We start from the raw sequence: 21530 nt of genomic DNA, 5'->3' as shown, positions 1-21530 counted from the left end.
AGCCTCACACACCAACAACTGGAAATCCAGTTAAACTGAAGCAGCATTTGCATCCTTTAACCTGACAGTCCCCCCAGGAGGTTTCGATCATGCATTCACACCATTATGTTGTTAGCTTTGCATATATTTTAGGGAAAAAGGAAATACATGCAGCATATTGGTTTGATTCAAGGACACACCCAGAAGTAACCACGAAGAGAAACAGGGTTTGTTGTCTAGACTCACAACATGACACCTTTAAGGCCCACAATAAAAAATGATCCACTTGAACAATTATGTGTAAACAGGCAGAGGAAACAAACTTCTAATCCCCACACGCTTCCAACAAGCACACCTTGAGTAACATCCTCATTCATCTGGAATTGTGTTTCTATTTTCTGTTCATGCCAATGCCAGAGGTAAATATCAGCTGCTAAATGTTCCTCTGTGTTCACCAGCCGGTTGGTGACTGTGTAGGTCTACCACTTCGCTCTAGGCGTAGCATACAGTTTGTTTTTAAGGTCTCCTAAGACAAAATCAGATGCTTACTTGGAACAAAAATGATGGCATGAGAGCAGGAAAAAACCCACAATGGAGATAAACCAAAACAACAGGCTGAAAGACTCTAAAACAGTCATCAGAGTGATGAGCAGCCTCTTGTTGTTGTTCTTGTCCTGTTGTTCTTTTTCTGCCTTCTTTTTACTATTTTTATTCTTCTTGTACTTATTTTTGTTCTTCTTTCTCCTCATGCTGTCGTTACGGCCGTGTTGTTTTTTTCCTTGTTATTGTCATTCTTATTCCTGTATTTATTCTTCCTGTTTCTGCTCTTGCTTTTGTTACTGCTGATGTTGTAATTATACTCTTTTCCTTGTCCTCGTTCTTTTTTCTCATTTAAGTTTTTTTCAGTTGTGTTTTTATTTGTATTTTCCTTTTTGTCACTGTGTTCTTGCACTTTTTATTTTTGCTTCTCTTGTTCATTCTTCGTCTTCTTCTTCTTCGTTGTCATGCTGTTGTTATTCTCCTGTTACTGTGGCAGTCGTGCCCTTTTCCTTGTTGTTGCGGTTACTAATTATATAATTCTGTTTAGTTCAGAGAGCCTAGATAAGGACCTAGAACTTTGCAGTGTCAACACAACCAAAACTTTGTGCTAATAAAATATTTGCCATGAATGAAAATGGAAAATGAAGATTAATAACATGAAGTAAACCGTGTTGAGACTGGAGTTACCCATGTGAGAGAGTTTTACTCCTTAGCTCCAAGGGTCTCCGGTCCACCTCCATGAGCCCAGTTATTAGAGAGACACTGAACCCCTCCCTCGTCGCCTGAATGGAGCCATTATGTAGGTCTGTGCTATGAGGAAGCCCAACTCCAGGCTCTGGAACTGCCTGGCTTTTCCCAATAGCAAAACAAAGTAGTGAGTTGTCTCAGGGAAGACACACCCTGTAGGTCATTAGAGCTGCTGAAGTGAGACACATGGAGGAAAAGGAGTGTGTGTGACAACTGTCCTGATGGAGTCTTTATCCTCCAACTAGTGGTGCTTCTCACCGGAGGAGACCTTTTATAAGTTAGTACGCTGTCAAGGTCTGCCCAGAGCGTTCTGGGTAGCGGGCGTTAAAATGATGAACACGCAGCACAGCCCCGACCATAAATGCAAAGGTACCTTTTGAAAACGCAGTAAATCATATCTTAACTTCGCAGTTCTTATGGGGGCATGTCAGCAGAAATAGAAACAAGATGGGGGCGATTTCCTCCACTGATTTGATGCAGTGAACAAGTCAACGCAGAAACTTAGCTGGAAACGCGTCCCTGTGAGGCCGATCTGTCTGGTAGAGGTGAGGCTTATTGAGCAGTAGGGAACCGCCAAACAGGCCTGTGAAATTAATGAATGACGCGTACGGCATGATAGCAGGTTTTTACTGAAGGGTGTTCAAAATGAGTTTATGCTCAGGTTGACGGAGATCAAAAATACGGAACAGAAAGTATACAACCCATTTATGGAGCTTCTACACTCAGAACCCGGAATCACATCATAAATCAGGACCCATTCAGACAAACTCACATCTCTTTTGGTGATGGGCCACCTTAAACACTTACCTGACATAAAGGCCATGGGAGGGACAAATTCCAAACAACTGTCAAAACTGATGCAGGAAGCAACTTCCAAAAAAACCCATCCCGTCTTAGCATGTCAGTTCATTTGGTTCTGACAAAGGGAAGTTCTGTTCTGGACGCTCACTGATCAGACATTTATCAGTTTTTCTTTCGCATCACATGAGGGCAATAAATATCTGTGTCTTTTGTGCTTTATGGGTTTTCGTGTCCTCTCTGGAATCACAAAGAGCTCCTGACTAAATAACTGATCACGAACTTTATTAGGTCGCTTGACCTTCAATATTTTCACTACTGAAAGAGTGTGTGTATTTATTATGCTGAAATAATTCACATCAGCAGCTCGCTGCTCCTGAAGCATCTCACACATGTTGGGCACCACTGGTGGGGAAAAACATTTTTGCGATGGTACAGTGCTTCTTTTGTTCAGAGCGTCTGAGATGTTTAAACACTCTTTGTTGGCTGTATGAGAGAATTATCTTTTGTGATTAAAAATGCAATGATATTTATTGTTTTTTTCCATCTTCGTGAATCTTGCATATCATGTGAGAGTCATAACTGTTCTTATTGGAGGCAGGTGCAAGGTAGAAACACAAGGTTTGGTTTTTCTGGTTTGATGGAATGTAATTGTACAAAAATGATTGCACAAAGTGGTGCATCTTAGGTGTGGTTTGTCTCCAGTGTTTATAATTAAACTCTTTCAGCATCATCTTCACTGAAGGAAAAATGTGTCAAAATGACAGGTGTGGCATTTTTTTTAAGCAAAAACTTTTTGTTGACATCAACTATGCCGGTCTAGCTTTGCTTGAACGTTGAAGTATTCAGAGACAGTTCACGAGCGCATAAATAGTGGAAGCATTATTAGTTCAATTGACATGAGAAAGATTTTATTGACACGGGGTTCTAACGTTCAATATTGGATAAAGTGCTCATCCTTATCCTGCACTAATTTGCTCTTAGATGAGACCTTCCTTCCACTGAGGGATTCCGCCTCTCGTTCTACGAGCTCACTGAAAGCCACAGGCAGGGAGACGTGTCCCAACAAGCTGGAGACACAGATGCTCACCCACTGCTTGATATCAGTCTTCTACACACAGGAACTCCAAGACAGCAGCACAACTGAGCCTTCTGATCCCATGATGCATCTTTTTACTTTGAACAAACCAATGACGGCACTGACTTCAACTGTTTAAATCTCTTCTGTTTCAGGAGTTTCAACTCAAGTGGACATTAACAAATGATTCTCAACCAGAAAGGATTTTGAAGTGGTGACTGAATATAATATAATATAATATAATATAATATAATATAATATAATATAATATAATATAATATAATATAATATAATATAATATCATACGTGTTACTTAAATTATTTTTATTTATATCAAATATTTGTTGGTTCTGAGCTCCTTAGATGAGAGTATTTGCTTCATTTCTGTCTTTTATACAGTTTAAATTAATTAGATTAAATCAACATTATTAATCCCTGAAGGGAAATTACACACACACACACACCTCGGCAGTTCTCAGGAGGTGAACTGGCACCCCTCCACTGTCAGTTCACGCTCAGAAATGTTTTTGCACGACGTGGGTCTTGAACTGATCACCCTCTGGCCAACAGCCCCAGATTTAGCGGACTGAGCCGCTGCCGCCACAGACAGACTGTCTTTAAATAATTAATGTAATTGTTATTTATGGAACGACACTGAATCATGCCAAGCTTCAGACGGTGAGCTGAAGCAGTCCTTGCTAAGCACCCATGGACAGATGTCTGGTGGACTGTGTACAAAGCATTAGTGAAAAGTGCCTGTGTGGCTCTTTGTGTGCCTGGAATACTAACAACCTGGTTCACCTTTGCCATTAGGATGTTAAAGACCTTAAGTATGGAACAAGGTTTGAAGATCAGAAGACAAAAGTACACATGGAGGTGTTTTTTCGGGAACCAATCAGGTAGCATGGAGCTCTAGAGCAGGAACATGTCTAAATATACCGGTTCTTATGTAACATGCTACCGTATAGGTTAACAGCAGTGGAAAGTATTAAAGTTTTGGGGTTGGGGGCACTCTGCCCAGACCAGGAGCTCCTCCCTGTCCACACAGTGAATGAAGCAGTTACAGCTGAAAACCATCCAGAATGTGCAGCTGACCAGAGAGAAACTATTTTGTTTTCTGAGCGGGCTGATCTCATGTGCCACGAGAACATGACATCATGAGTTGTAGTCAGTCATAGCAACACCAGAAACACACCTCATCACCACACACCAACACACAGCAGTGTTTACCATACAGAAGAGTTCCTACCGGGGTCGGGGGGTTTGATGAGGTCCATGACGACGGAGTCGGCTCCTTTGGTGTACACGGTGATCTGATCTGTCAGGGGGTGTCTGACCACCACAGACATGCGTTTCCTGGTGGAGTCAAAGCCCAGAGTGTGCAGTAACTCAAAGCTAAGCTTCCCCAGGTGTGGCAGCTCCACCGTCACCTGATCGGGCAGGCGTCCGACCAGGGAGCATTTGTAGGCCCTCGCCGCATAGACCAGCGCCGCTTCATCGGGCGACTCCGCCTCATAGCGCAGCTCGCCCTCCTCCAGGTTCCAAGCCTTCCCGTCATAGCAGGGAGGGATGGGACTGAAAGTATTCTCCAGGCCTCTGGGGGGGCGCTCCTCATCCAGCTTGGTGAGCGTGCTCTCTGCAGAGGGGGAGGACAGCATGCTGGAGCATCCCTTGTTGGAGGAGCGGTTGGTGACGAGGCTGGAGGAGCTGCTGCTGTTGGAGCCCGAGGTCAGTCTGCTGGGCGTGAAGCGCTTGATGAAGTCCTCGATGGTTTTAACCGGCGACTTCAACTCGAATCTCATCCGGACCTGGAAAAGAAAGCAACCTGAGTCAGCAGGAAGCACAACTCTAACAAACATCGCATTTCTGAATACCTTCATGAACTGAATGCTTTTCAAGTCTGAAGATGTGCTAACATACAAACATATAAACTATAAGGGCACCCAGAGAAAGAGTGAATCTCCAGCATGTCAACATCATCTTCTCATCATGGGTTTTGTCTGATTTCAACTCAATATCTCATCAAGCTATCAATGGGCACGAAGGAATCTTTTGCAGGGGTGAATCTTCAGCTTAATACTTTAACATTTAGCAATGGCAGGGCAACATGGTGGCACAGTGGGCAGCGCTGTCGCCTCACAGCAAGAAAGTCCCAAGTTGGAGTCCTTTCTTTGTGGAGTTTGTATGTTCTGGATGGAGATATGAATGGTGCTCCTAGATAACTTCTTGCCTTCTTCAGCGTTTGGAAGTTTTTTTCTCTGAAAGTCTTTTTGAACTTTTCTGTCATGAAAGACTCATAATGTCCCACCACTATGTGCTATTTGATTCAGATGCAGATCACAATAAGTGCAAGAAAAAATAACCATTTGGACGGGGGACATACTGTATGTAGCAGAGAATGGTAGAAGTGGCACTGGAATCAGCGCCAGTCAGATGAGATAACGCATCATTCACATGATTTTATGGCCGTTTAAAAGGTAAGACTCACATCTAGACAAGAACTGCTTCCAGATCCATTAATGCTGAAGGTATTCACATGATTTCAAATGCTCAGTCTAGGCTTCCAGGGATCTAGTCATTTTTCTGTGCAGGGGATTCTTCTGTTTCCTGGCATATGCATAGCAGGGTTGTTTTATTATTGGCCCCCAGCCAATAAAAAAGCACAAGATGTGAGGTCAGACTGCCCTAAAAACTTAGTGTTATGTGTAAAAAATCCAATAATGTGCTACCTTCCTGCAGAGGTGTGTGGAGATGTGGGCATGTTTGTGCTTTTGTGGCTGACATAAAGCACTTTTGTTCAGTCACTCCTTTCTCGTGACGACAGCAGCAGCTCCCCGTCTGCCCACAGCCGTCTAATGGTCACTAAATTAACGTGACTGAATTATTTACCCTGGGATTTCACATCAAGAACCTTCAAGGACAATTATGCGAGTCTGAGATTCTGCCAATAGACTAAAAGCTAACACACTGGTGGAAATATAATATCCTGAAGATATTCGAGCATTAAATTTTAAACACTTTTTTTCAAAATCAAGTAAACTTCATCAGAGTGGCTACTGTAGTCTGGATGCTGACAAGAAGAGGTCGATGCAAACAGCTCAAAAATAATACAAAAAACAATAATTGACTAATGTGCTTGTAGTTTGGGTTGGGTTAGTTTAGTTTTTTGTTTCATTATCTGTTTATTATTTATGTGATTATCCATGCCTTGAGATGCTTTTACCAACCAGGTTTAGCCTCAGTCATACAAACAACCTCAGCTCTGATGAAAAGTTATCCTTCACCAAATCATTTATGCTGAGACAGCTGTAAAGTACAGACTGACTCGTGTTGAGAAGCAATGGTAGCAGGAGTTCTCATATAGAGATCTGAGTCAGTCGCAAGGGCAGCAGATAACCTCCAAGCAGAACCATAAATAACATTTCACTTTGTGACACCTAATCTGACATCTTTGTCCGTTGACCTGGTAGTTTGTGGCGAGGAGAGGATATCACCTCGGAACAGGACAGCCACACCCAGGCTAACACAAAATCAAAACACGGATACACAACCGAGACAGGACAGCACGCATCAAAGACAACAAACCCGCAAATCACAGAGCGGCAGGAAGACTTTGTAAAGATTTTTGGATTTTTTTTCTGCTTTTAATTGTTTTTTTTTTTAAAAGCAGCCAGAAACACAAGCAACAAAAAAGATGAAAACTACTCCTGTGTTGAACCCCTCGCCCCAAAAACTACAAAACAAATAAATTTGAAACATAAGAGAAACCCTCTATTGATGTTTTCACTCCTCTCCCTCTTGGTGGCTTGGATGGAGTGTATTCAATATATTGTGTGCATTTAAAAGAAAGTAATATCTCCTATTCTCTGCATGTTTATCAAAAAAACTCAAACTGAAAACAACTCAAACTACTTTCATCTGATTATTAAGGTCTGAAAACTCTTAAAAATTTTCACAACAAAGCGGAGAAACGTCCACGCCGAGCCAGCAGCTCAGTGGTGCTGTCAGCTATACCATAACCATAAAATCTTTATGATTTAGCTTGAAAACCTTTATAGGCTCCCAAACTCCAAAATGTTCAGGCCTAAGATACTAAAATTTATCTGGTTTTGTTTCACATCATATTCATATTATTTTTCATAGAAATATAACAACAAATCCTCAGGTTATACAATTAATTCTTATTTTGCCTCACCTGAGACAAAAATTATGACAAAACTTTATTCCTTTTAATGGTTGCTGGTTAAAGCAAACCTCTCTGACTTTAAGGAGGTGAGTGGACAGACTTGTTGAGGCGACCTGTACCTTCTGCCTGGGCTGGTTGGGTGAGGACACCACCACCGTATTGCAGATGGTGAGCGCGATGAAGAAATCAATGATGTCAGAGAGGTCAGAGGGCAGCTGGGACATGGGCTGGCTGTGGAATCGCATGAAGTCCATCTGGCTGCTGCATTCATTGACTTTGTCTAGAAGCTGAGGATCGGGGGTGATATCCTTCTCCTGCAGGACGGACAAGGGTTTATCAGTGAACGGCTTACAGAACAAAGTAGGAAGAGTTTGTTGGGGGGAGTTGGACTGACCATGGGGCTGCTGAAGGCGGTGTGCTTAGACAGGATGCTGGCTCGCTTGGCCTCTGCCCTGCTGCCCGTCCTGCGGTGGGACTTTGTGCTCTGGGAGCGCAGCACCACCCGAACGCTCTGGTGGCTGGTGACACTGTCTCGCCTGGGCAAGGTCCCACCATGAGATGTACACTCCTCTTCCTCAGAGTCCACCTCTTGGTACATGGCAAGTCTTCTGGCTAGATCACGTGCACACATACCATTAAAATTGCATTAAAAAGCAATCCTAACTTCTTTTTTGTAAGGGAATGTATGTTTGTCTCACCATTGGCATCATGGGAGTACTCCACCCCTGCTACAGTGCAGCGGCGAAACACCATCTTGTTCTCAGTTAGTGTGCCCGTCTTGTCAGAGAAGATGTATTGCATCTGGCCAAGATCCTCCGTGATGTTGAGAGCTCGGCATTGCAGGTGGGAGTCAGTCTCCTCATCATAGAGCTCCATGTCCTGGTGGATGAAGTACACCTGGCAGATCTTCACAATCTCAATCGACACGAACAGGGAAATGGGTATCAGCACCTGGGAGAGGACAGAGTTACTGTTAGAAACAAGAAGAAACTCTGTTTTGTTATTTGCATGGACCACTCGCTCTTTTTTGATATGAGCTCCCCTTCTTTGTTTTTTATTTTGGTGCAAGTGAAGGTCAGAAGAATCTGAATATAAATCTTGATTTACTGCTGTATAAAGGCTGGATTCACGGCTTTTGGCAGCTCCAATCATCACAAAACTGATTTAATAATCTGAATATGACAATTAAACTGTTTAACACGCGCTGGATGTGTGTCATCACAGACGACCTTCTGCTGCTGCGTCCACCCTGTAGGTAAACTGCTTCAGATCTGAAGCCTTCAGCCCAGTCCTGCATACTTCTGGTCGTCTGAGCTGCTAGTTTACGAAACAGAGGAAGAATAAACTTGGAGCATCAGTGGGAGGAGGAATATGTTTAAGGGGCTCAGTGTTTAAGAGTCTGTCATCCATTCTTGTTTTGTTGTTACTGAAAAGGACAATTATTGGGGGGAAAAACTGGGCAAGGTTTTTGAACACTGTCACAGTGAATAATGTGCCTGATCATTTAACTTGAAAATCTAAATCTAAACATACTTAGTCACTTTAATCACCCTACAGTCACTTCATGTTGCGTTGTTTTCTGGTCTGAGAGAAATATCAATTCATTCTTCTGTGTAGATCTCTGTGCTGAATAAAATTAACTGGATTTGTATGAAAAAGGCTTCAGTTCTACCATTATTCAACACAGATCTACATAGCATGACTTGTTTGACTGATAATCTTCACATTCTTCTGTGTACTGTGTGTAAGATTGGAGTAACAAAAAGTTGAGCTGCATTGACACAGCAACAATAGGTCAGATATTTGATCAGCGTATTTTCAATGAACTGCTCAGGTCTTGTCTGTAACAACCAGATTCTACTAGTAGATTGAGCAGAAATGTAAAGAAAAGTAAAGGATGGCCATTAATCTTTAAGCTATTGAAAGAAATTAAGACGGTCACAATGCTTTATCAAATGTGCTATGGAACTGTTAAAAAATAGAAAGTTGTTTACTATTTATTATCACAAGTAATTTATCCAAATTAATTCAATCAATGACGGCAATAGTGATATAAGTTGTTAAAAAGATAACTAGCTAATGTTAATGGTCAAAATACTTATTTAATTGAAAGTAATGACTGAAATTAATAGATAAATGGTTCAATAAATATAATGTTGTAGTTAAAAGTATTATAATAGGAGTTAGAAACCACATTTCACTGGAGCTGCACCTAATGTGACAAAGACATCTAAACAAAGATCAATATCCTTGAGATGAATGGATCAGAGAACCATATGGGCAGCTTAAGTGGTCAGTGAATGTCAGTGAAAATGAAGGAACCCCTGAATTAACAGAATCATAGATTAACAGGAATATGACTTTTCTCTTATTGATCGATAAACTAATGCTGGTGTGATCCCAGGTGAGACATGCCAGGCAAAAATTCCTTCACTGTAGCAGAAAAATGAGTCATAAGTTTAAAGAGGTTCAGCTGGAAACCTCTCCCTGTTTTTAAATGTGTCAGGTAAAGTCTGGAAATACTGGTAGGTCTTCCGGCTCAAACTGAAACTACTTGTTTAATGTAAGCAAACGGTTATCTTCACCAACTGCTCATTCATTTCAAACCCAGCTGATATCAGGGGGAACGAGTTGCAACATGAAACCCAGGACGGGGTGACATGTCAACTGACATTTGTACATAAAAGAAAAGCAAAGATCAGAAGGGCTGAGTTGGGCTTTTTCTCTTTCTCATCCTGTATTATAAGATTATTCTGCATGTGAAGCAGACATTTCCTCATAAATGCGACGCTTACAATCAAGGGGCCACACACCTGGAGGTATGAAATATCTACTGCCAGTGTTTTGATTTATGGCCATGCTTGTGTACACTGGGATAAAACATTTCAAACTCAATGATAGCATATGTTGTTTATATCTTTATCTATGCCTGTATTTTTATAAACTTTCTTCTGTTCTGTACCTGAAAGACGATGATCAGAGTGAGGAAGAGATAGATAGCAGACATGATGGGTGATAAGTCTGTCCCCTCCGGACTAAGAACGTCAAACACGGGTCTCTTATCGCCGTACTGAAACATCCACAGTCCGTGACCTGGAACAGTAACACCACAAGGTCAACTCGCACTGGAGAGACAATATAAATAAAAGCTCAGTAAAAGAAATCTAGAGATTTTCTTTACTTTTACACTGTGTCTAAAGAAATGTATGTTTTGTCTGAAATCACTCAGTAAAAACCACAAGGGTTTCCAAGGGGAGCTGTTTACTCTCAAATGTTACGCACCAACAGCAGCAAACAGGCACATGACCAGCAGGATGATGACACACCAGAACACATCAGCGTTCATCTGTCGCTCCAGTTTGCTGCGCTTGTATCGCGGGCCGTTGTTGTTGAGCATGGCTTTGGTCTCGTGACCTGTGGACACAAACACTGCGTTAGCAGCGGTGGGTCAGTGGCATATCAGGGAAAATGATGACATTTTGGGGAATGACCTGCATAAATGACTATTCCAACGGCTTCTTCTGTGTTGCGGACGGTGCAGCCTCTCAGCAGCAGGTTTTCTTTGTAAAGTGCATCTCTTCTACCACTGCGATGGATTCTGTCAGATGAAGATGGGCAGAAATAATGAAAAAAACTTCTCTTTCAAAATACTAACAGGCAAAAGCAAAACAATAACTCCCATTGAAAACACTGATTGCTTCTTGGGGAAATAGAGTAGCTACACCAGAGGCCTCCAGATGACATCGGATCATTTGGTGGAACACCTTCATCAATCACGTTCTAAAGCATGGCGGTTCTCTAGCTCAGTGTAAACCCCCTCTGATACAGAAGCACTGACCACTGCTTCACTGACCCCCCCCCCCCCCCCCCCCCCCCCCGTCAGGCTGAGAGTCGATCGGCCAATCCGCTGCCTCATCGCTGACGCTCACATCTCGCTTCATTTTGGTTTAAGGCTCATCAGTGGCGTACAAATCCTGATCTCAGCTCTTAGATAGGCCAAAATGGAAATTTAACACATCCGAGAAAAGGCTTTTTAACGACCAGTGAGATGCACGCTAATTTGTATTAAATGAGGACAAATGTGAGGGAGGGTTGAGCTTTTAAAGTCAGGCTTAATTCAATTACCACTGAGGCCCACAGCCGTTAGGAGGGTTAAAAGCTGCCTCTAGCTAATTAAAGTCATTTAACCATCAGTATGTTTACTGACATACTGACGGCCTTCAACGGCAGGCCGACTGACACGTCACCGCCATTACAGATTAAAAATCAGATCCAGTCCCTGAGCACGGGCAGCAGCTTCTCACACACAGCTCATCCTCGTTTCGAGCTGGCAGTGCTCAGATGATTGATAACGCTCAAATACAGAGTGCTTTCCCCCAGATAAGTGGTGAGGTTGGACTGGGTGCCATTGGCTGTAATGTAATAAAACAACAAACCTCCCTCCAACTCTGCTGCTGTGCCCTGTGCTCCACCGTAACCCGGCAACTGAATACCTGCAGCATCTGGTCTCCTTCTGAGCAAAGAATACATGTCATAATCATGTGAGCACAGGTCAGCCCGACCACTTTACTGAGCTGCTCTCATCTTCTGCCTCTATTCAAACTTGCCTCGTGAGGAGACATGCCGGGCTCAGGTCCAAGTCTCTCAAACCTCTGACAATAGTGTGGAAAAACACTCTGCATCCCTCTGATAACTACCACAAAACACAAAGGAGTAGGACAACAGTCTGGGATAAGTGCTTATTTGCTTTCTTGTCAGGGAGTTGAATGAAGATCGATATCAGTATAAAGTCTGGTGAAAATGAAGCTACAGTCAGCACTCACTTAGCTTAATTTATCTGATCTTAGAGGCTGGAAACAAGTCAGACTAGCTAGTCTGGCTCAGCCATAAATTCCACCCACCACAGCCTCTGCAGCTGATTGAGGGGAGGGGGTGTACTGAACGACTTCTTGGCTAGGTTTAATGACTTAACTGAGTCTTATTGTCCCCATGAAGTAGTAAGACAGCAGTGAGTGACTTTGATGAGTGATAAAGTGACAATCAGATTTTTATAAAGGGGGAAGAGAGCTGCAGAAATTTGCGAAAACATTCCTCAAACACTGAAGGAATCCTAAAATCAAAGCAGAACCTCAAGCTTCACAACACTGGTGACTTTCCTACATTTATATATTTCCTAAACATTAGCTTAAATGTGATCCACAAAGAAGATGAATAAGCACTATAACAGGATTTGCTGAATTGAAGAATTTTTCCCAGCTTTCCATATTTGTGATAAGAACGTGTCCTGCAACCTCTGGCACGTCTACTACACAGAGACAAACAGGAAGTAAAACTTTAACACAGCTGAGAGAGGGGTGAGTTCCTAAATGCTCCCTAAACTACTAAACTGGCTCACATTCAGGTCTCAGAAGTTAAACTTTTAAGAGCCGCTTGCTTGTCATTTCATTCTGTTGTGAGGAAGCAAATACATCTGAATGTATGTCTGGTAAAAAATGATGACATCCTGTCACCACTTCTCAAAAACCCAAAATGGAATCTTGACTCGGAGAAAGTGTATGTTCTAATTATGAGTGGGAAACTCATGATTTGTCAAAAAATTGAGAATCAGGGTTGAAATCTGTTGTAAGCATACTCACATGTAGCCTCGGAACCTGTTCAGATCATTGTTGGGCTTCTCACATTCAATTATGCTGTTGTATTTTAAAGGATCAAAGTCACAATCCTGCAATCAGACAACAAACAGCCGTTAACCAGACAGCAGCCAGTTTAAATAAAACTCCTGCAAAAAGAGCCGTCAGGAATATTAAGTCCACAATCAGTGACATCCAAATCTATCTGAATATCTACACGGATACTTAACAAATGAAACCTGAATCACGGAATAAAAGCAACCAAATCTTCTATGGTTGGTTACATATTTAACTTTTTCACAAGACAAAATAGCTGATTAATGAAATTATCATTCAAACAGAAAAACAATATCTTCAGTTCCTGCTAAACTCACATACAAATTTATATTGGCTTTGTTTTGTGTGCTGTTCAATATGCACCTGAATGAAAATGTAAAATTCTTACAATCTCAGTAGAGTATTTTCCAAACCATAAGGCGCACCGGATTATAAGGCACACTGTCGGTTTTTGAGAAAAAGACAGGCTTTCTTGTGCGCCTTATAGTGCAGAAAATACTGTAGTTTACTGTTTAACCAAACTGACCCACAAAGTTTACTGTTGGTCTGTAAAGCATCCTGCTGTCTTTGAACACATCTCTGATGACCACGTTTGAGGCTTCACGTTAATGTGTCCACATCAGCCTTTACATCCCTGTTGGCCCACACAGTTCTAATCATGCCCCTAACACACAACCCTTTATGGGTAGATCGTGACAAAACAACACGTGGAGGGAGCTGCTGCCTCACCAGGTCCAGGAAGCTGCGGACCACCTGTCTCTGCTTGAGGTTAGTCTCTCCGTCCAGTGTGGCGGTCTCGATGTGGCACAGGCGGTCTGGGTCGCTGGAGCTCAGCAGCAGAACGTCGGCAGGGAGGATCTCATTACATCTCAGCTTGATAAAGTCTCCAACTCGCACCTCCTTCCAGTACTTCTCCACATATCGTCTCTCTGGTCTGCAAGAACAATCAGAGGACAAACTATTCTAATTCAGCAAATAGTATCAAAGATGAAGAATGGCTTGTGTATTATTTGAAGCTGGTGTAGCCAAGTCAGAGATGTTCCTCGTCAGTGTGAACAGTAAACGAAATGTAGCACAGAAGGAATGTCACACTGAATCTCTGCTGGATTGCAGACAGATCTGGATGGATGGATGAGAAGACATTCAGAGAGCTAAACAAACACGATCCATGTCGTGTAAGGCCATGACATGGATCCTCATCTAACCGCCATGCTTTAGAACAGACTTACTGCCCTTGGCTCAGTTGAGTGTGTGTTGGTAACTGGGGTTAGATGAGGGAAATGATGTCACTTTACACAAATTGTTGGATTTTCTTGTAGACAAGTCGACCGTAATCATCTTGTCTACAAGAAAATAGATAAAGACTGGATAATATAAAGACACTCCTGAGGGGATTAAACTGGTCTGATGGTCCAAAGGATTTAAATTTACAATTCCTGGTGGTTTATGTGCTAAATAAAGCACACTGTTAGGATTTAAATCACACGGCAAAGTCAGAAAATTATTCCGTTCAAACAAAACTTTCTGGAAGTGGATCAAGACCCTGAGGATGAAGAAGAGTCAAAGCAAAGTTAGAGGCAGAACCGTTAGATAAGAACCCTAAAAACATCCAGCATGCTGGTGCAGAAAAAAACCGCCCCGGTTTCATTTATAAAAAAGGTTTGTGAACGACAGAATACACCAACAGGTATACAGACATTGGCAGATTACACCACTACTTCCTTGAAGTGATAAGTCATAGTAAGAAAATTCTGTGTTTTCTTTCTGAGTAAAACTTCAAATATTAGTCTGGGTAACAAAATTGTCTGTATTTTCATAATTAAATGATTGCCTGAACTATTTTATCAAGTCGGACAGATGGGTGTTCTGTCTAGATCCTCAATTCTGAAGGATTTACTTCGTCATACCTGATGGTTAACCTCATGTTCAGGTTCTGGACTGTTTGTGAAACAACACGTGCTGTTTTAATGAATCACGTGGGCTCAGTCTGTGTAACTTACAAACACATCAAGAACCAAAAATGCCGACTAGTGAAGATAACTAGTTACAGTTCTACCATAAAGTAGTTGCACCTCAAACATAATAAACAGTGATGATCTTCAGGTAATGATTATGTCTTACATTTACAAATTCATGAAATCCGATTGTTTCATATTTGTCATCTGCTGGGTCTAATCCCAGTTCATTTGTGTTACTGTGATTGTAACAGATTTGTGGATAATTTTGATACAGATATCAGTAAATAAAATGACTGTGTGGTTTTTACTACTGACTGTCAAACAGATCTCTGTAAATAAATGGACCCATTTTGAAGTGTGGGTGAAACGACAGAATTTATTTCATTTATGCATTCTTAGTGATGAAGACACCTTCACAGACTGCCAGTGTGACCCTGCTCTTATTATAACAGGATATTTACGTTTGGGAACTGATCTGCCTCTCATTTGGGAAGTAGGAGCTCTTTTCTGGACTATGAGACTGTATTTAAGGTCATTACTATCACAACATTCCATTTCTTACACTAATAATTGCAAATAGATTTTTGGCTGGCGAAAACCTGGCATCAGGTGATTATCTCCACAGGCCCACCCACGCTGCTTAGAAAAATGTTTCAGTGATCCGCTGATGATCCGTTCTTTGTCCATCTTTCTTTGTGTCATGAAGGCCTGTTTCGAACCATGCAAAAAAAATTGGTTTCACTGTTTTGCAAAGTTAAATTCTCCGAAATGATGCCAACATTGATAAACAATATGTTTGGAGGCATATGATCTTAATGGCATAGCCAATTTGGAATGAGTCCCTGACTTCCATCCCTAATGAATACTGTGTCTGTTGTAAATACCCAGCAAAGCTTGACTCACTAGGAATCTTTGTTTGGGGAGGTCACGACTACTGCTAACACTTTAATGTTAAAAAAAGAGCAGCAGTCCTGAAGTGAGGAAATTCACTGTAATCCTTGTGTCTGGTATTAAAATTCTCCCCATGCTACAATATGCTCGACTGTTTTCCAATTTGGTTTTGTAAAACTACATTAAGTCCACGAGACCTTTTGTATGAACAAGATGGAACGAGGAACGAATCTGGGAAAGATCAGTTATTTCTGCTGTGACTGGGCTTGTGCTAGCCATTCGCCACTTCGCCATAGGCGAAGTATATTCCAGATTGGCTACAAGGTTTTTAGACTGTGTAGCCACAGTGGCATTCTTATTTTTACGGAAAAAAGGCTAAAACTTACAACTTTTTCGCTCGCTAGCGGCGCTCGCTATTTCCGCTCGCTATTTCCGCTCGCTATTTCCGCTAGTGAGAGGCGCTAGGGCCGGTACTTCCACTAGCGAGCAGCGCTAGCAAAAATAGCGCCGCTATTTCCACATGCCGACGGAATTTAGCCGAGTGACCCGAACGCTCCTGATCATTAAATATACAATCGGGTCATGACGTCCTATCGTCCAATGAAAAACAAAAATATTGTTTTTTTACAAGCTGAACCCGCGAATTGGTTTAAGACAAGGCGAGGATGATCGATCAAAAGAATCCAGTGTTTTCTAGTAGAGTTTGTGTTAAAGTCCTCATTAATAAACAAATGGTGAATGCTGGGAGGGGGGAGGAGTGGTGACAGACTGATCAGAAGGTAAATGAAAGATATTATCAATACTTGTTTGTAGTCTTAGACTTTTGTTCCCTATGACCGGCAGGAATAACCAGCGATGCATGTAAATGTGTATTCACCTTGCTTGCTATGTTTTATGCCTTTTTAAATTGAAATGAAAAATCATGTTATTGAATTTAAAAAAATAAAATAAAATAAAATAAACTATGGCATACCAATGGTGTTGGTGGTGGTCAAAGTCAAAATGTCTTCTAGTCTATTTAAAACTTACAAGTAAACATTGAGTAATACTTGTATGAATGTATCTTCACATAGTGAATGGAAGTTTTCAATTGTTGAATCTCACATTCATACCTGCATAAAGTAGGATAGAAATAAAGATAGTTCAGCTTGAACTGGTGACTTTAGTGTATTTTTGTAGGTAAACTGAACAGAAGATTTTGCCCTCAGAATGCAGGAAAACAACCCAATTTTCAAAAAATTTCCCAGGGAAGCCCCCCGGACCCCCCACGCCCCGTCCTGCAACTAGCGTTGGTCGTCCACCTGTGCGCCACTGTCTTGGACACAGAGTGTGGCTTTTTGTGGCTTGCTCTATTCTTTTACACTGAGCCACAGTGGCTTAGTCATACTAGCTCCTAGTGCAAGCCCAGCTGTGTATTGGAAATCAAGTGTTTGTTCTCAATAACATTGCTTTACAGACACATCTTCCATGTTGTGTACATGACCACTACTTAACTACAGAAATTAGAGGGGCCTAAACCGATCTATTCAGACAGGCGACACCTCAATGGACCGCTAAGGACAAACTGGATGTTTGGAGGGCACTAGCAGAGTGACAACTCTTTATGATTACAGGATCCTATTTATACAGTGGAAATTAAGTCTATGATTTCATAAACATCTCTGTTTAACAATTACACATTAAATGCATCACCATGTGACATTCTTTTGGTGAGTCTGGAGTAGTATAAGTGGTTCAGGATTTTTCTCCAGAGAACATGACCAACTCTCAGTCACCTCAGTCAATCTTTCCATTGAAAAGTAAAAAAATAGGATAGGTTTGGAGAAGTTTGTATGAAATATGGCTATACAGAATAAAGACTATATCCTCCAATTATTTTTATGTCATGGAATAAAAACCAGACAAGTAAACATCAATACATCTTCCTCTGTATCTGCTCCTCCTATAGGGCAGCATGGGGAGCCCATCTGAGCTGATGTTGGATGGAGAGATGGGATAAAGTTAGGACAAATCACCAGTTCATCACAGGGCCAACACACAGGAAGACAAACAACCATTCACACCAACAGCCAATGAAAAGCTTCCATTTGGTCTATTTTGCATGCTTTTAGCCTGTAGACCGAGAGGTGAGCCACACAGGTGTGAGTAGAATATGAACCTCCACACAGAACAGGTACAAGTTCCCCTATGGATACCAACACTTTTACGTAACAGTGCTACCCACCACGGCACCATGAAGACCACTGGCATCTTCTTTTCTGCCAGTCCACAATGTAATAGTAGCTTCTGCAAAGCCATTGGACACTATCAATCCTAGTTTGGCCAATAGCATGAAAGAACACATAAAATACGCTTGGCATACACTTAATGTCTTCGAGGGCGACCTGTAGCTGTGGAAATTAAAGATACAGATGCATTTACCCATGACAGAAATTATTTAACACCAACAGGAAGGTTTTGTCAAGTCAGCTGTTGCCAAGCTGAGGAAAAGCCTGTTTTGCACAATATCGTCCCAGCAGAACAAAATTCAATTACATCCAACCAAACAACTTGGGTCAAGACTTCACTAAAACTGTGTAGCCACTAGACACTGAGCCTTTTGATTACTATGAAGTATGCACTGTACGTGGAAGACAGTGCTGCTTTTCATCAGCACACACAAACACACACACACACACACACACACACACACACACACACACACACACACACACAGGAATATAGTGGTGGAGGAAGTTTCAAAGCAACAGGTTGTCAGGAAACAAATGGACAAATGCTTGGTTTCAGATCCACATCTGCATCATTGGAGGACACATCTCCACAGCACAGGTGGGGTGCCCACTGGAGGTATGATCTGTAGTCCTCATGTGTGAGTCAGATCTAACCCTGACATGTCATGGGTTCCACTCCTGAGCCACTAACACAGCCTGACAGCTGGATTCCAGTGTGAAATCCAGCGTCCATGATCTGCATGGATCTTCTCAGTGTGGACCTGCCTGCGTCATGTGGTGACAGTGTGGTTGGACAGTGAAGAAGACTTCCCACACAGCAGCTGGACACTGCTGGAGTGAGGCTGACCGTACCTGCTGAAGGCCAGACAGTCCATGTGATTGATCTCCTTATCTGACCGGTGCCTCCGGTAGTCCTCCCACAGGTCTTTGATGGCAGTGACGGACAAAATGAACACCACAGGAGCCAGAGCCAGTTCTGGTTGGAACGCGTTGACGACCGGAACAAAATTCAGCAAGGCGATGAAGACAAAGTAAACATTAGCAAATCTATGAAACTGTTCAAAAAGATTCTTTGGCAGGAAAGACAGCAGCGTGTATTTGGTCGTCTTGATCTTGTTGTTTGCATAGTGTCGGTTCGGGTTTTCTTCTCCTTTGGCGTTATCATACAGAATGTTTGCGTGAACAGTCCTGGTTTTGTTCTCCTTGGTTTTCTTTTTTCTTTGCCTTTTGACTTTAGAGGCTTTGGCCATCCCGGGCTCGTCGTTCTCCCGCTCCATAGCCAGGCTCTAAACTTTCCCACAGTTGAGGTCTTCGTGTCTTCTCAGACAAAACAACACACCGCGGTAGCTATGTTATCATTCTTTTACCGAGTTACAACGGTGTTCCTCAACCTCTCGGTTTATTCACACAAACAGCTCCATTTCATCCATGTCGGCTCCTTATTCCGCGAGTAGGAGGAAAACTTTTGCTTGTTTAGCTTCCCCTTTTTTTTTTTCCTACTGCTGGAAGGATGCTGAGATAGTAGGGAAGCATAACTTGGAGTAGCTGTAACTCTCAGCCGATCTACAAATCACACGCAAGAGCACCAGCGACGGCCCCGCAGTGGGCTTGTGTATGTAGATCAGCGCATGCGCGCAGTTAGCGCACAGAGAGGATGTTCCCTAACGGGTCAGGGGTCGCACTCCTCTGGAAATCTGACCCGCAGGCCCCTCCTCGATCCAACCTGCGTTTTTTTTTGTTTCTCCAAGTGCCACGCGGTATTATTGGACTCCGTGACTCACAGGAAGAAACTAAATAACCACACAAATGTAGTTTCTGTAGAAGTAGAACAATTTAATGGGACAAGCAGTTATAATAAGGGTGAACTATGTGGTAACTTTATGACATTAGTTATTTTACTAAACACTCAGGTAAAACTGAGAGCAAGGATGATAGTCTAAATCTAAATTTCGATGTAAATTATAATATTATAAACATCCTTTTTTTCATAGATAGTGTAGACATCATTGAATTCAATGTACTTTTTCAAACAGATGTTGTTAATGTCTAGTTTCAGGACATTCAGCAAGGAGGTTTTGTTTACACCTGCTGCTATTGGTTCCTTTGATTTTTAGCAGGACTACAAGAAAACCGCTCAACAAATATTAATGCAATTTTGTAGAAAAGTTGGACACATATCTCACAAGGAAGCACTCGTAAAATTTTGGAGGACCGGGATAAAGGGGTGAAGTCAGAATCCTTTGAATTTAAAAATGTGGACTTTGTAGTTTTGGGCCATTTTTTTTGGCAATTATTAAGATTTGCTTTTGAACTTGATGGAAGTAATGGACATATTCCAGGACAGTATCCAGTAAATTTTGCAGTGGAATCATTCTTCATTTTTCCCTTTGCAGAATTTTGTCAACATTCTGCAAAGGAGCTTTTTTCACAATTTTCATCATTTGTGTTTTCAGTTAAAATATTTAAGCTACTAATCTGAATTTGGATCATGTCTGAATAACTAAAAAGAAATGTGTCCCAAAGCTCTCACTACTGGAGAAATGAATTTGTACAGATGACTGACCAAAACCTTTTTCATTGATGTGTCCAAATGTATCCAACAATTTAAAGTGCAAAAGGAAAGGAAATTGAATGATCAAGATATCAGATGCACACAATGAAGAGCACAAAATCATGTGTAAAAATTGATTGAATTCTGTCTGGCTTTGGGGTGGATGTGGATAGACTGTACCCAATTATGTACATGTGGATTGACAGGGCAATACTCATAATGCGCATAGATTCCAGAGTGTCTGTCTTGTATATTTTACTGTATATTTATTTCTTTTCTAACTATAAATGCTTACAATCTGACAGGACTAGGGTCAGTTTAGATCAAGCACTTTCAACATATTAATATACTTTACTAGCTCACATGATTTTAAGGACAATCACAGAGCCAAACGCTAAATCTGTACTGTATGTGCATTCTGTACTAAGTCTGTGAACAGTCTAAACTTATGGTGTTATGATGGTAAATTAGCTTCAACAAAATGAGAACAGGTAGATAATGGCCGAAGTCAAACATACATAAACTTGCAAATTATTTAGCTTGCTAAAGACAAACAGTTCCCCAAAGAGGCACTAAATTGTCAAGGAAAAATGTCGTTCTTAAACTCATCTAGTTCTCCGAAAAAAATTTATGCAAATATAATTCTGTGTGCATGCAGTTAGTGAAGTAGCTAACAATTCGGTAAGATCTTTACAAGGACAACCAGATTTCCCAAAATAATTTGAAAGAAAGAAAAAAAGTATACTTTAATTTATCCCCAGGGGGATATTACATTATCACTTAGGTGTGTTAGTTTTTTACAGTCAGTGTGTACAGGCCCCTGAAACAACCACAGCACACAAGGGGGCCTGTAAGTATGCAGTTAGTACACAACATCAAACTGT

The 21530-nt window shown here is 41.6% G+C and overlaps 1 protein-coding gene across 1 annotated transcript in view; it reads right to left on the bottom strand.

Moving 5' to 3' along the window:
- The window catches only part of atp10a (ATPase phospholipid transporting 10A), a 34903-nt gene extending 13808 nt beyond the window's left edge, over window positions 1-21095 (bottom strand). The window contains exons 1-10 of the mRNA XM_068319221.1: window positions 18948-21095; window positions 13745-13949; window positions 12965-13050; window positions 10820-10926; window positions 10611-10742; window positions 10291-10421; window positions 8027-8279; window positions 7723-7940; window positions 7448-7642; window positions 4392-4950 (exon numbers count right to left, since the gene is read on the bottom strand). Coding sequence (XP_068175322.1) covers window positions 4392-4950; window positions 7448-7642; window positions 7723-7940; window positions 8027-8279; window positions 10291-10421; window positions 10611-10742; window positions 10820-10926; window positions 12965-13050; window positions 13745-13949; window positions 18948-19372 — 2311 coding nt within the window. The 5' untranslated portion in view covers window positions 19373-21095. The remainder of the gene's footprint in view (window positions 1-4391; window positions 4951-7447; window positions 7643-7722; window positions 7941-8026; window positions 8280-10290; window positions 10422-10610; window positions 10743-10819; window positions 10927-12964; window positions 13051-13744; window positions 13950-18947) is intronic.
- Between the last annotated feature and the right edge of the window lie 435 nt (window positions 21096-21530).

This window comes from Antennarius striatus, chromosome 7 (assembly GCF_040054535.1).
Source record: "Antennarius striatus isolate MH-2024 chromosome 7, ASM4005453v1, whole genome shotgun sequence".
Lineage (NCBI taxonomy): Eukaryota > Metazoa > Chordata > Actinopteri > Lophiiformes > Antennariidae > Antennarius > Antennarius striatus.
Note: the sequence above shows the minus strand (reverse complement) of the source record. Positions and strands in the feature narration are given on the sequence as shown.